Source organism: Callionymus lyra, chromosome 6 (genome assembly GCF_982586985.1).
Source record: "Callionymus lyra chromosome 6, fCalLyr1.hap1.1, whole genome shotgun sequence".
Lineage (NCBI taxonomy): Eukaryota > Metazoa > Chordata > Actinopteri > Syngnathiformes > Callionymidae > Callionymus > Callionymus lyra.
Window position 1 is genome coordinate 4,405,777 of NC_141823.1, and position 15,480 is coordinate 4,421,256.

General features: G+C 43.9%; 1 protein-coding gene across 2 annotated transcripts in view; it reads left to right on the plus strand.

The window, feature by feature from the left end:
* The first annotated feature begins 3,996 nt into the window (after positions 1-3,996).
* The window catches only part of mdga1 (MAM domain containing glycosylphosphatidylinositol anchor 1), a 246,681-nt gene continuing 235,197 nt past the window's right edge, over positions 3,997-15,480 (plus strand). Inside the window, exons 1-2 of one of the 2 annotated variants that reach the window (XM_087793129.1) lie at positions 3,997-4,494; positions 5,559-5,648. In XM_087793129.1, coding sequence (XP_087649255.1) covers positions 5,582-5,648 — 67 coding nt within the window. In that variant the 5' untranslated portion in view covers positions 3,997-4,494; positions 5,559-5,581. The remainder of the gene's footprint in view (positions 4,495-5,558; positions 5,649-15,480) is intronic. The other variant, XM_087793130.1, reaches the window with a different exon arrangement.

Here is a 15,480-nt window from a genome sequence, read left to right on the forward strand (position 1 = left end):
TCTGCCTACTTGAGTTTCAACCAGCCTTACTACCTACTAGCCGTAAAACTTGGAGACAATATTGAACGTACCAGACACAAGAAGGTCTGGACCTCGTCCACGAACCACGGTACAACTTTTTAGACCGACAGAACGTACTTCTTCTCGTAGTGTTCTATCAATGAATGGCAGGTTTGCTTCTTGTGTTGGGAGTCGCGTTGATGACCAGTGTTACTTAGCAACCGTCGTTGATGTATATTAGATATGTTCACGTCGTAATCAAGCCCAATCAGTTATGAAACATAGATGTACAATTTTCTGACCGAGAAGGGAAGTTTCTGTCTGAAGTATATATATTGTATCATTGAGTCTCAAAAAGTAGACTTTATTAAAAAATAAATAGGAAAATGAATAATAGAGTCTGTGTCTATTTACTTTAAAACATCAGGAAGTTTTCTACGACGTGTACAATCAGTTGAAACATGACACTATTATTTAGTGATAAACTGGGAGCTTCTAAAGTGAACACTGTTTTGCAGGACAAACTTTTTATTTACTACGATCATCGACACAAACAAACAACTGTGGAGCTCACGCCATGTTTTCCTCTAAACTTCAACATGCTGGACAACAACAACTTTCCCTGGAATGTCTTGATAGTTATCTTGATGTTAGCCAGAAGAATGTATAGACACGATGGATTATTTTCTTCTTATCTTTTATAAAATCGATGCTTTGAGACTCGAAGGGACACTATGTCACCGGCTATATAAATAAAGTTGTGTATTTTGAATGCAACGCACATGCGAACATGGATCGCTGATTTCCCAAATCGTGTTCCACGCTATATTTTTGTCCGAATCTAGTTGCCGTAAAAACATGGAGGATCGAAATATGTCATCGCGCATCCATTCCTGGATCCCTCAGATGTCCTAGATCGTGAACCGACAAACCCACGATGGGGTCAGTTGCAGGGTCCAGTGGCAGATCCTGGTACATCATCCAGGCCAACGGCAGCATCAGCGTTATCTTTAAATCCTTAACACTAACCCTAACCCTAACCCTACCCCTAACCCTACCCCTAACCCTAACCCTAACCCTAACCCTAACCCTAACCCTAACCCTAACCCTAACCCTAACCCTAACCCTACCCCTAACCCTAACCCTACCCCTAACCCTGACCCCAGAGTCATAGTTCACTTCGGACAACAATCATATGGACGTTTAATTCAAGGAAGGAAAGCTGGGACACCTGTTGAGAACCTTCAGAGATCAAGAGGACGCCCAAGAGTACGACCAAACCAGGGTGGGCGGAGCTAAACCATGGACGCTAGTGGGGCTAACATAAACATGCCGATCACATGACCTCCTCAGAGGTAGAAATGAATGAACCACGTTCTCTTGGCGAGACGTGACAACTGATCCGTGGCCAGCCTGCTGTGTCGTATCCAAACATGGACGGAGAACATCTTGGTTTCTTCTGCTCACAGAGACGACACGCGAGCTGTTGGCAAACATCAGCCCAGAGAATTCCCACGTCATTGTTTTATGTTCTTTTCATTTAATTCCTCCATGTGTGCAAAAATCTTCGTCACATAAAAGGAGCAAATCTTCGCAGCGTCAGAGTCGGATAACAAACAACCAGGAGCGACTTCCTGCTGAGACGCCGTTAGACCTTCTCTTGATCTGCAGAGAAGATCGGGATTGTTAAGTTTCTCTTTCACCATCTCTGGAAAAATACTTCCCAGCACAGCTTGTACTGAGATCAACGGAGGCTTCGTCCTTTTATTTTATTGAGAGTAACGAGAGATTGTTGTGGGTCGATGACAAGAACTTTGAAGTCGTGAGGATGAAGCTTCATGACGCAGCGTCTTATTTATCAGCAGGTGGCGCTATCAGGGTGAACATGATGTGAGCTTTCATAGCTGTTTATAGATCATATGATGAGTGTTTAAAGTCACGTATGTCAACGAACCACATGCTTTATTAAGTGTCATAAGTGCTGGATATTAAGATCTTTAAGTGGAAACACAGTCTTGTTATTACAATGTTATTACACACAACACTGTATTCCGTTAATTATAAGTTACCATAAATTGCTTAAAACCTAATCATAACTTCTTCTACCAACCCCTTATAAATGCATTATCATGTCTTATAAATGTTTTTATAATGACTTCATTTTTATGATGTTGGAAAATACATTTTAATAAATAAATCAAAGAACAAAAATAGTCTGTGTTGGACAGTTGTATAGACATGATTGTATTTGTATGTCATGTTATATACAAGTATATTGTAATTACAAGACTGGGATCTAACTACGTTTAAAGCTCAATATAAATGGCTGTAAACTAGTGACTGACTCATGAAGCTTCATGAAGCACTGTCCTTATTTCCCGAGTCCACTAGATGTCACTCTCTATAGCTTTAATCTTAAACTACTCTATTGAAAGCTCACGTCATTTTTAAGATGAGGGCGCCCCCTACTGGCACTGCTTCATGAAGCTTCATCGACACGTCAACACTGAAAACCGTCTTAAATTCTTCACTTAATCCTTGTTCAAGCATAATAGTGTCTTATTAATGTGCTCATAATGAATCATAGATACAAGCTTTAGACATTTTATGATACTGGTAAATATTTATTAAAAATTAATAAAATGATAAACGAAGAGCATGTAATCGGAAAAAAATAGTAAAATAAATAAATAAATTAGCGTATATACATTTGTAATGAAGCGGCAATAATATAATTTAAAAAAGAATAATTAATTAAACTAATTCATTACTTAAAGCTCAATATAAGTTGCCATGAATGCATCAAACTGTCTTAACAGATCATCATGAATCACACAAAATCATTTGATAATGTTGGAAAATATAAAAAAAAAGGTGAAAATAGCCTGCAATGGATACATGATAGAAAATAGTAAAGTGTTGACTATAAATATGATTGTTGTTGATACATTATATGTAATGCTTTATACAAGTACATTGTAATTACAAGACAGTGATCTGACTTTATTTAAAGCTCATTATAAGTTGTTTTAAATGAATGAAAACAGACTCGACTTCTTCTATCAACGCTTATAAATGCATTATAATGTCTTATATGACACCTTCAAAGAAAGGGTTAAGAAAACATATTCAAATAAATAAATAAGTAATTGGACAAAATGCGGAAAATAAAAACTTTTTATTCATTAATTTATTTATCAAATTTGAACTTGAAAAATAGGAAGAAGAAACAACAATAAAAAACAAGAATCTATTTCTTCTCACATCACAAAAGCATCACTTTATCTCCTTCTCTTCACATCCTGGGTTTACTTGCTAAAGTATGTTTTTTTTAAACTTTTTCTAAATACTCTGAGGTACTTCATCAATCAAAATACCGGATGTATTTTCACACCTCGTGACAATAAACATTTCTTGATGTGATTTCCGTTCATTTCCGTCATTCTTAGTAAAGTCTTGATAGAATCTGCTTTTTTTTTTTACAGCTCAACATTCAACACGTGTTTCTGCTCAAGTGCGCCCGCCTGTGGACACACGAGGAGCTGCAGCCCCGCAGCTTCAGAGAACAACGTGTATTTTATTTTTGTTTCTCGTTCAAACAATGTGTGTGTTTTAAACAGCGAGGCGTCAGTGTGTCATAAATAATTGGTCCTGCGGGGGAAGAGTCGCGGTGTCAGGACTCTTCTATTAGGACAACAAACTTTTCAAAAAGAGCTTTTCACTCCTAATTGGCAGCCACTACTGTTGGCACACACACACCATCACACACACCATCACACACACACACACACACACACACTCTGCTTGGCCTTTAAATCAGTCTGGATGCTTCAACCCCAAAGACTGACGGGAAATAAAGAGAGACGCTTCTCTCCGGACAACCTGAGCTGGAGCTGCGTGGATGGAGCGCATCTCTGTGAGCCTCTGTCCTCCTCCTCCTCCTCTCCTCCTCCTCCTCCTCCTCCTCCTCTCCTCCTCTTCATCCTCTCTCTCTCCCCTCTCTCGCAGACAGGGGCGGTCGTTCTCAGTCTGCGCACATATTCCACTTGGCCAACATCACTTGGATCCACAGACACTGCGCTGTTCGAGCGAGTGGATCTCACTCCCATCACACTTGTGTCTCCCACATCCTGCACCCGAACCCCTCGAACACCCCTCGAACACCCCTCGAACACCCCTCGAACCTGGACTTAAACTGCTCCACTTTTCCTCCACAAAAAAAAAGGAATATCCGATTTTTCTTTTTCTTCGTCAGAGGAATTAATCCGTGCGTAAAAGAAAAGTTTCGAGGACGTGTCACAGGAGCAGGGATTGTGTTTCAGCTGCGAGGGATTCTTTCAACACGTCTGAGGAGAAAAGAGGAGAATTCTGTTCGTTTTTATATTCCTGTGGTTGTGAGTCCGGAGGAGAGAGCGGAAGGATTTGGTTCGCGCAGCCCGGAGCAGCGCGCGTCACGCCGGGCAGGCGGACTGACCTGAAGACGGTGCGCCGGAGGTTCGGAAACTCTCTTGTTTTTAACAATATTCCAAACATTTTAACGAGAATTATTCTAAAAATTCGATTATTTATCGCATCTAGTGTTTCTAAAAAAAAAAAAAAAATAGTTAATGAATTCCTATTGACTTTTACGCGTTCTTTTTGTTGCGGTTTGTAAAACCAGGTCATAAATTTAAAGTTTGATTCCACGTCAATAAACCTTGTCCATGAAACACGTTTTTCTGCAACAACACAACCTTGGAATCTTAACACATTGATCTGTAAATCAAAGGATTGTTTTCGTTCTCGCGGCTTTTTTTAAGCGCCTGAATTGATTCAAGTACACACTTCAAAAGTAAATGTGCGTAAATAAGTAGATGTGCTTTAGTTAAAATGAGGGAAAACAACGTGAAAATACAGTTTGAATTAAGTTGTTTAATAAATAACTTATTTACTTATATTAGTTCTTAAATTGTTCAAGTCTATAGTAAATTAAAAGGATTCTGAGTGAAATAATGCGTTTTAAAATGCACAGAAAATAAATATTAACAAAGTGTTTTGCTTGTAAGTAGTTTTTAAAATTATACTTTGATATTAATTATAGAATTTAAACATAAAAAAAACATTAAAAAGTGATTCCAAAACATTTGAAAAACCTTATTTTCGGTTCATAAACGGCAGCAGTGAAACCGAAGCCTGGTTAGCATTCGTTTTATGCTAGTTTTCAAGTGGACGCCATTTTGACACGATTGAAACCTTCGTTTGATCAAAAACAAGGTAATCAACTCAACTTTCATGTCTTTTAAAAGAAGACGATTCTTTCGATGGAAGGGATTGTGTCTCGCGCTCCGGGGATTACACCTTCGCTTATTTCTAAAATAATCCCTCGTGAATTCAAATGGCTTCTAATCCTCGCCGACGACAAAAAAAACACAACAACGGTCGCGGAGGACGACGCGAGTTTGTCACGCCGAGCGAACACAATCCCGTCAATCCCGGCTCGATCCGTCCATAATCCCAGGTTGAGATTGAATCGCTTGCTAATGGAATGACCCCCCCCCCCCCCCCCCTCTGTGTTCCAGGTTATGACGGAAGTGAGCTGAACATGGAGCTTTACTGGATTTTGTTTTTTTCCAGCCTCTCTCCGCTCGCCGGGGGCCAAGGAGTCTACGGTAAGATGTTTACGAAGCTAATTCTATTACGCCGTCGATACGTTCTGTATGAGCGCGAGTCGAGCGAAGCCGGCGCTCCTTCATTTGCTCAATTATTAGTCCATAACCTTAATTAAGGTTCGCTCGCGCCACGTACAGTCGATTAGGAGCTTGTGTAATAACCGGCCATTTGAACGGCTCCGGTAGCTCCGGGCGCTCCGGCGGCAAATTAACTTGAAAGGCTTGAGTTTAGCAGCCACAAGAGGATGCTGGGAAAACGTCTCGGTTTTTAGCACAAGTGCTTGTTTCACAGCAGGGACCACGAGGTTCTTTTTTTCTCCCAGTTGAAGTTGATTGACAGATGTCATCAGATGTCATACACATGTCTCGTAGGTCGCCAGCGTGAGTGTGTTTAGGAAATAACAAAACTCTTTAGTTTACAGATTGTCTTTAAAGTACAAAAAAAGAATACTAAAATACTAATAATACTAAAATAAAGTTGCTCAAAAGTTACATAAGATAGACTTTGTTATTGATTATAAAAGCAAGAAAAAGAACAAAGTGCATAGAGATAACAAAGTGCAGATATAAAGAGCATAGATCAAATAATAATAATAATAATAATAATAATAATATAAAGTAAATAATATTGATCACCTGCTAAAAGGCAAACAAAAAGAACAAAGTGCAACAATAAAGAGCACAGATCAAAGGATACGACACAAAGACCTAAAATGATACAAACATAGAAAAACAGTACAATAATAATAATAATAATAATGATATAAAGTACATTTATTTGATTAGTTACCTGCTGAAATACTGCGTATACACAAATAAAAAGTGCAAAGAGATAACAAAGTGCAAAAATAAAGAGCACAGATCAAAGGAAACAACACAAAGACCTAAAGGGATACAAACATGGAATAACAGTATAATGTGTAATAAGTACATTATATTGATCAGTAACCTGCTGAAATACTGCGTATACACAAACAAAAAGTAGGTTATTAATGACACATAAGTGTATCTTGAGTCAGCAGTTGTGTGTTTGTTGAGACGAAAGAGAAGAATTCATGTCACGTGACACATTTTCTGGTTATTTAACGATAAACGAACTTTGTGTGTTTGTGTAATTGTGTGCGAACGGTTCGACTCCTGCGTTGAATGTGAGTCGATCCGAGTCTGGATTTATATTTGCTGGAATGAAGATGTAAGTTTTCCTTAAAGATGTTCAATTATTCATCGGCTGCAGGGAATATTTCGAGCTCTGGCTGCTCTTTTTGGGGTGAAACTTGTGTCTAATGATCTGGTGAATATTAAGTATAAATAAAGTCTCGACCATTTATTGAGTTTTTAATGATGTCTTTGACCAGGATGTATCAATATCTCATTCTTTTCCTACTGTATTATTCTTGTTATATAAAAGTATATTTTCATACGATGTTGTATCTATGTGGCCCTCGTCGAACCCCATGTAATTATTTTGTCATTTCTAGTCTCTAAATACGATTATATGGTTTTTCTTTGAAGAATTTTGCGAGTATTTATTGGCCCTCAAAAACATATATGTGACTATTTAAAGATGTATATGAGGAAAAGGGGCTTCTATGTGAGATTTAAAAATACATTTAAGTTTTATAAAATACAATCAAATACATATTTCTGGCACATTTAGCTTGATGTTGAATTTTTACTCGATGTTTAAAGTGTGGCCCCTGAGGAGATGTTATTGCTCAGTGTCGTGGTTCGTGTTTATAAATTAGATGTTTTATTCCAACACTGACAACGACAGTAACCTGACACCACGGACCTTGAAATAATAACATAAAAACTTGCAATTAAAAAAATGTAAAAAAATCGGTTTCCATCAATACTAGTTCAAATTACGTTTATTTTCTTAAAGATCTTTGTTTGAATATCTTTTGTTGTCTTTTCTGCCTTTTATTTGTGTGTTTTTTATACTTTTGGCAGTGATTTTATGTGATATTTTCTTTAGATAAATGGTATATAAAATGAAACATTACACAATTTACAGTTAATCTTAATGTAACTTCTTTATCATGTTTTTTTGTACATATATTTTCCTAAAGATCTTTCTTATCCTCCTTTTTTTCCCTTTTATTTGTCCTTTTTACGTGTGCTTTTATGTGATGTATATATTTTTAAATAAAATCGATATAAAATAATATTAAATTAAATGAACTAAATTAAATTAAGGCATGATACACTTGTTTTGCTTTTGATGTATTTCATTTAAATGGTAAAATATATGAAATATGAATTGTTTTCTAGAATCTTAAAATAAAATGAATTTATTTATTAACTTAAAAGTTTTCCATCATATTAAAGTGTTCATTTGTCCCTTTCTTCTTGCGTATATAACGTGGCCCCCGAGGGAACATGATTGTTCACCGCTGTGTTGAAGGAAGACGTGATCGTGACGCAATATTCTTCAAGACGTCGCACAGAAATAGAAGAAAAAAATATATTGAGTCACTTTTGTTTCGTTCCAGAGAAGGTTTTATCTATTTCTTTTTTTTACTCATTTTCTCTATTTCACTCCACAAGAGTGTCTTTTAACGTCAAGAGGACCAGGTCTCTATATATTCACAATATCAGGTTGTTTTTTTGTAAACTAGGTATTTAAGGCCCGACCCACCGGTACCGAGGAGCGTCCTGTGGTTGTGGACCAGTGTCACGCTGGTTCTGAGACTGAAGTGAAGGATGTTTACGCTTGTAGACGACGTGTTGAAGGATCATCAGGAGGTTTTTAAAACTGCATGAGAAACACTACCTCAAGTTTTACCTCAAGTTTTACCTCAAGTTTTTCAATCCACTGCACGTCGTTGCTCTTTGAAAAACACCTACAATATATAGTATTGAGATCAAGTTCATATTTTCAATGACAACTTAAATATATTTTGACTTTTTCGTTTGACGTCATGTCTTTTCATGGAGAGATTGTGAAGCGATCTGATGGTAAAAAATGCTCGTAATAATAATTGAAAATCACTTTCATCGTATATTTTCAGATTCAAAACACTTTTTAAAGATTCTAAAGCAGATAAAAAGCGTTTTTAAAGAGAATATTACAGAGTTCATGTTCAGCTCAAGTCGATGTTATGAAGGTTTTTCAAAATGATTTAGGGATGAAAGACTGAGATGAAAGATGGAAAAAGGGGATGATTATCTTTCTTGTCTTGTCATATACAGCTGGTCGTTATACCTCCTAAATATTTACCATTTTATCACTTCTTCTTTTACTTTGTTCCTCTATATTCTTTATTATATTTAATATGATATTTATTATACCTGCTTATTTTTTATTATACCTCCGACATAAGTAATGTTGTATCACTTCTTCTTTTGCTTTGTTCCTCTATATTCTTTATTATATTCATATTTTTCTTTACTTTACCAATTTATATTATATATTATTTTTATTTATATTATACGCGAAAGACACTTTACAATTAAATTACATTACATTTTAATATGATATTTATTATACCTTCTATTTTATATTTTACCTCTGACATATGTTATGTTGTATCAATTCTTCCTACTTTTGCTTTGTTCTACTATGTTCTTAGTTAAATGGATGGATGGATGGATGGATGGATGGAAGGATGGATGGAAGGATGGATGGAAGGATGGATGGATGGAAGGATGGATTGATGGATGGATGGAAGGATGGATGGTTAGATAGATGGATGGATGCATTGATAGATAAATGTATTGATGGATAAATGTATTGATGGATGGATGGATAAACAGATGGATAAACGGATGGGTGGATAGATAAATGGATGGATGGATAGATAAATGGATGGATGGATGGATCGATGAATAAATGGATTGATGGATGGATAGATAAATGGATGGATGGATAGATAAATGGATGGATGGATAAATGGATGGATGGATGGATGGATACATGGATGGATGGATAGATAAATGGACGGATGGATGGGTGGATGGGTGGATGGGTGGATGGGTGGATGGGTGGATGGGTGGATGGGTGGATGGGTGGATGGATGGATGGATGGAAGGATGGATGGTTAGATAGATGGATGGATGCATTGATAGATAAATGGATTGATGGATAAATGTATTGATGGATGGATGGATAAACAGATGGATAAACGGATGGGTGGATAGATAAATGGATGGATGGATAGATAAATGGATGGATGGATGGATGGATGAATAAATGGATTGATGGATGGATGAATAGATAAATGGATGGATGGATAAATGGATTGATGGATGGATGGATACATGGATGGATGGATAGATAAATGGACGGATGGATATATGAATGGATGGATGAATAAATGGATTGATGATGGATGGATACATGGATGGATGGATAGATAAATGGACGGATGGATATATGAATGGATGGATGAATAAATGGATTGATGATGGATGGATAAATGGATGGATGGATAGATAAATGGATGGAAGGATGGATGGATGGATGGATGGGTGGATGGATGGATGGGTGGATGGATGGATGGATAAATTGATGGATTGATAGATTGGTGGATGGATGGATGGATGGATAGATAGTATCTCAGGGTTTTGTTCACGAGTGAGGGAAGAAAAGATCCTCAGATCTACAGGCAGATGTTCATGAACGGTGGCTTGAACCCTGACCTTGGAATCATCTGAAGAATATGGATGAGAAACAGAACATAGATGGAGCGTGTTTTTTAGATGTGAAGAAATCTTTAAAAAAACGTCGTCGTGAGAAGATGTTTGGACGTCGTGAAGGAACTCGATGGACTCGTATGTTCCTGCTGAAGCTGATGATTGAATCAGTGGATCTCATGGAGGCCGAGACTCTCTCCAGGAGTCGCTCCGATCCCAATCCCACGGTGCTTCTGAGGATGAAGCCCAGAGATTTGTCTCGTCTTAAAAGTGTCTCGCTGCATTACAGCGGCGCCGTGTCTTCGGGCGGCGGGCGCTCGGCCAGCCGAGCCTTCCGGCCCCTCGGGGGGGACGAGGAGGGACGAGGGGGGCGAGGGGAGACGAGGGGGGAAGAGGGGAGACGAGGGGGACGAGGGGAGACGAGGGGATACGAGGGGAGACGAGGGGGACGAGGGGGACGAGGGGAGACGAGGGGGACGAGGGGGACGAGGGGAGACGAGGGGGACGAGGAGGGACGAGGAGGGACGAGGGGAGACGAGGGGGACGAGGGGGACGAGGGGAGACGAGGGGAGACGAGGGGAGACGAGGGGGACGAGGGGGGAAGAGGGGGGACGAGGGGGGACGAGGGGGACGAGGTGGGATGAGGGGGACGAGGTGGGACGAGGGGAGACGAGGGGGACGAGGGGGACGAGGAGGGACGAGGGGAGACGAGGGGGACGAGGGGGACGAGGAGGGACGAGGGGGGACGAGGGGGACGAGGGGGACGAGGGGAGACGAGGGGAGACGAGGGGAGACGAGGGGGACGAGGGGGACGAGGGGGACGAGGGGGACGAGGGGAGACGAGGGGAGACGAGGGGAGACGAGGGGGACGAGGGGGACGAGGAGGGACGAGGGGAGACGAGGAGGGACGAGGGGAGACGAGGGGGACGAGGGGGATGAGGGGAGACGAGGGGGACGAGGGGGACGAGGAGGGACGAGGGGAGACGAGGGGGACGAGGAGGGACGAGGGGGGACGAGGGGGACGAGGGGGACGAGGGGAGACGAGGGGAGACGAGGGGAGACGAGGGGGACGAGGGGAGACGAGGGGGACGAGGGGGACGAGGGGAGACGAGGGGAGACGAGGGGAGACGAGGGGGACGAGGGGGACGAGGAGGGACGAGGGGAGACGAGGAGGGACGAGGGGAGACGAGGGGGACGAGGGGGATGAGGGGAGACGAGGGGGACGAGGGGGACGAGGAGGGACGAGGGGAGACGAGGGGGACGAGGGGGACGAGGGGGACGAGGAGGGACGAGGGGGACGAGGGGAGACGAGGGGGACGAGGGGGACGAGGAGGGACGAGGGGGACGAGGGGGACGAGGTGGGACGAGGGGGGACGAGGAGGGACGAGGAGGGACGAGGGGGGACGAGGGGAGACGAGGGGGACGAGGGGGGACGAGGAGGGACGAGGGGGGACGAGGGGGACGAGGGGGACGAGGGGAGACGAGGGGAGACGAGGGGAGACGAGGGGGACGAGGGGGACGAGGAGGGACGAGGAGGGACGAGGGGGGCGAGGGGAGACGAGGGGGACGAGGGGAGACGAGGGGAGACGAGGGGGACGAGGGGGACGAGGGGAGACGAGGGGAGACGAGGGGAGACGAGGGGGACGAGGGGGACGAGGAGGGACGAGGGGAGACGAGGGGGACGAGGGGGATGAGGGGAGACGAGGGGGACGAGGGGGACGAGGAGGGACGAGGGGAGACGAGGGGGACGAGGGGAGACGAGGGGAGACGAGGGGAGACGAGGGGGACGAGGGGGACGAGGGGAGACGAGGGGGACGAGGGGGACGAGGGGAGACGAGGGGGACGAGGAGGGACGAGGAGGGACGAGGGGAGACGAGGGGGACGAGGGGGACGAGGGGAGACGAGGGGAGACGAGGGGAGACGAGGGGGACGAGGGGAGACGAGGGGAGACGAGGGGAGACGAGGGGGACGAGGAGGGACGAGGGGAGACGAGGGGGACGAGGGGGACGAGGGGAGACGAGGGGAGACGAGGGGAGACGAGGGGGACGAGGGGGACGAGGAGGGACGAGGGGAGACGAGGGGGACGAGGGGGATGAGGGGAGACGAGGGGGACGAGGGGGACGAGGAGGGACGAGGGGAGACGAGGGGGACGAGGGGGACGAGGGGGACGAGGAGGGACGAGGGGGACGAGGGGGGACGAGGGGGACGAGGTGGGATGAGGGGGACGAGGTGGGACGAGGGGAGACGAGGGGGACGAGGGGGACGAGGAGGGACGAGGGGAGACGAGGGGGACGAGGGGGACGAGGAGGGACGAGGGGGACGAGGAGGGACGAGGGGGACGAGGGGGGAAGAGGGGGGACGAGGGGGGACGAGGGGGACGAGGTGGGATGAGGGAGACGAGGGGGACGAGGGGGACGAGGAGGGACGAGGGGAGACGAGGGGGACGAGGGGGACGAGGAGGGACGAGGGGGACGAGGGGGGAAGAGGGGGGACGAGGGGGGACGAGGGGGACGAGGGGAGACGAGGAGGGACGAGGGGGGACGAGGGGAGACGAGGAGGGACGAGGGGGGACGAGGGGGACGAGGTGGGACGAGGGGGGACGAGGAGGGACGAGGGGGACGAGGGGAGACGAGGAGGGACGAGGGGGGACGAGGGGGACGAGGGGGACGAGGTGGGACGAGGGGGGACGAGGAGGGACGAGGGGGGACGAGGAGGGACGAGGGGGACGAGGGGGACGAGGTGGGACGAGGGGGGACGAGGAGGGACGAGGAGGGACGAGGGGGGACGAGGGGAGACGAGGGGGACGAGGGGGGACGAGGAGGGACGAGGGGGACGAGGGGAAACGAGGAGGGACGAGGGGGGAAGAGGGGGGACGAGGGGGGACGAGGGGAGACGAGGGGGGACGAGGGGAGACGAGGGGGGACGAGGGGGGACGAGGGGAGACGAGGGGGGACGAGGGGGGACGAGGGGGGATGAGGGGGGACGAGGGGGACGAGGGGGACGAGGGGAGACGAGGGGGACGAGGGGAGACGAGGGGGGAAGAGGGGGGACGAGGGGAGACGAGGGGGGACGAGGGGAGACGAGGGGGGACGAGGGGGGACGAGGGGGACGAGGTGGGACGAGGGGGACGAGGAGGGACGATCTGAGTGTGAAGCTGGTGTTTTTCCAGACATGTGTTCACGGACAAACTAAATCTTATCCTCGGAAACATTTTCTCTTTTTTTTCCGAGGCACAAAAACTCTCCCGTGAAATATATATATATTTTATTTCTGATACGAACACGAGTGAGTCTCTCACGACTGCTGTGTCCTGAGGCTCCAGATTATTGTACGATCGTCTCTCGCTGCAGACGGATGTTGTCTCGTGTCAATCAGAAAGTATTAAAGTATGATCTGATCGCTGTACATTATTTATTACTGTAGTTCTTCCATTTTTATATGAAAAAGAATCTGGAACTTTATGACTTTATATAGAGAGTAGTGGTGTGTATTATTGTACTTGACTCTGGTGTTGTGATAGTGTAGTAACAAGTATAAATGTGTAGTATTGTCCAGTACTTGACTCTGGTGTTGTGATAGTGTAGTAACAAGTATAAATGTGTAGTATTGTCCAGTACTTGACTCTGGTGTTGTGATAGTGTAGTAACAAGGATATATGTGTAGTATTGTCGAGTACTTGACTCTGGTGTTGTGATAGTGTAGTAACAAGGATATATGTGTAGTATTGTCGAGTACTTGACTCTGGTGTTGTGATAGTGTAGTAACAAAGATATATGTGTAGTATTGTCGAGTACTTGACTCTGGTGTTGTGATAGTGTAGTAACAAGGATATATGTGTAGTATTGTCGAGTACTTGACTCTGGTGTTGTGATAGTGTAGTAACAAAGATATATGTGTAGTATTGTCGAGTACTTGACTCTGGTGTTGTGATAGTGTAGTAACAAGTATATATGTGTAGTATTGTCGAGTACTTGACTCTGGTGTTGTGATAGTGTAGTAACAAGGATATATGTGTAGTATTGTCGAGTACTTGACTCTGGTGTTGTGATAGTGTAGTAACAAGGATATATGTGTAGTATTGTCGAGTACTTGACTCTGGTGTTGTGATAGTGTAGTAACAAGTATATATGTGTAGTATTGTCGAGTACTTGACTCTGGTGTTGTGATAGTGTAGTAACAAGTATATATGTGTAGTATTGTCCAGTACTTGACTCTGGTGTTGTGATAGTGTAGTAACAAGTATATATGTGTAGTATTGTCCAGTACTTGACTCTGGTGTTGTGATAGTGTAGTAACAAGTATATATGTGTAGTATTGTCCAGTACTTGACTCTGGTGTTGTGATAGTGTAGTAACAAGTATATATGTGTAGTATTGTCCAGTACTTGACTCTGGTGTTGTGATAGTGTAGTAACAAGTATATATGTGTAGTATTGTCGAGTACTTGACTCTGGTGTTGTGATAGTGTAGTAACAAGGATATATGTGTAGTATTGTCGAGTACTTGACTCTGGTGTTGTGATAGTGTAGTAACAAGTATATATGTGTAGTATTGTCCAGTACTTGACTCTGGTGTTGTGATAGTGTAGTAACAAGTATATATGTGTAGTATTGTCCAGTACTTGACTCTGGTGTTGTAATAGTGTAGTAACAAGTATATATGTGTAGTATTGTCCAGTACTTGACTCTGGTGTTGTGATAGTGTAGTAACAAGTATATATGTGTAGTATTGTCCAGTACTTGACTCTGGTGTTGTGATAGTGTAGTAACAAGTATATATGTGTAGTATTGTCCAGTACTTGACTCTGGTGTTGTGATAGTGTAGTAACAAGTATATATGTGTAGTATTGTCCAGTACTTGACTCTGGTGTTGTGATAGTGTAGTAACAAGGATATATGTGTAGTATTGTCCAGTACTTGACTCTGGTGTTGTGATAGTGTAGTAACAAGGATATATGTGTAGTATTGTCGAGTACTTGACTCTGGTGTTGTGATAGTGTAGTAACAAGTATATATGTGTAGTATTGTCGAGTACTTGACTCTGGTGTTGTGATAGTGTAGTAACAAGTATATATGTGTAGTATTGTCCAGTACTTGACTCTGGTGTTGTGATAGTGTAGTAACAAGTATATATGTGTAGTATTGTCCAGTACTTGACTCTGGTGTTGTAATAGTGTAGTAACAAGTATATATGTG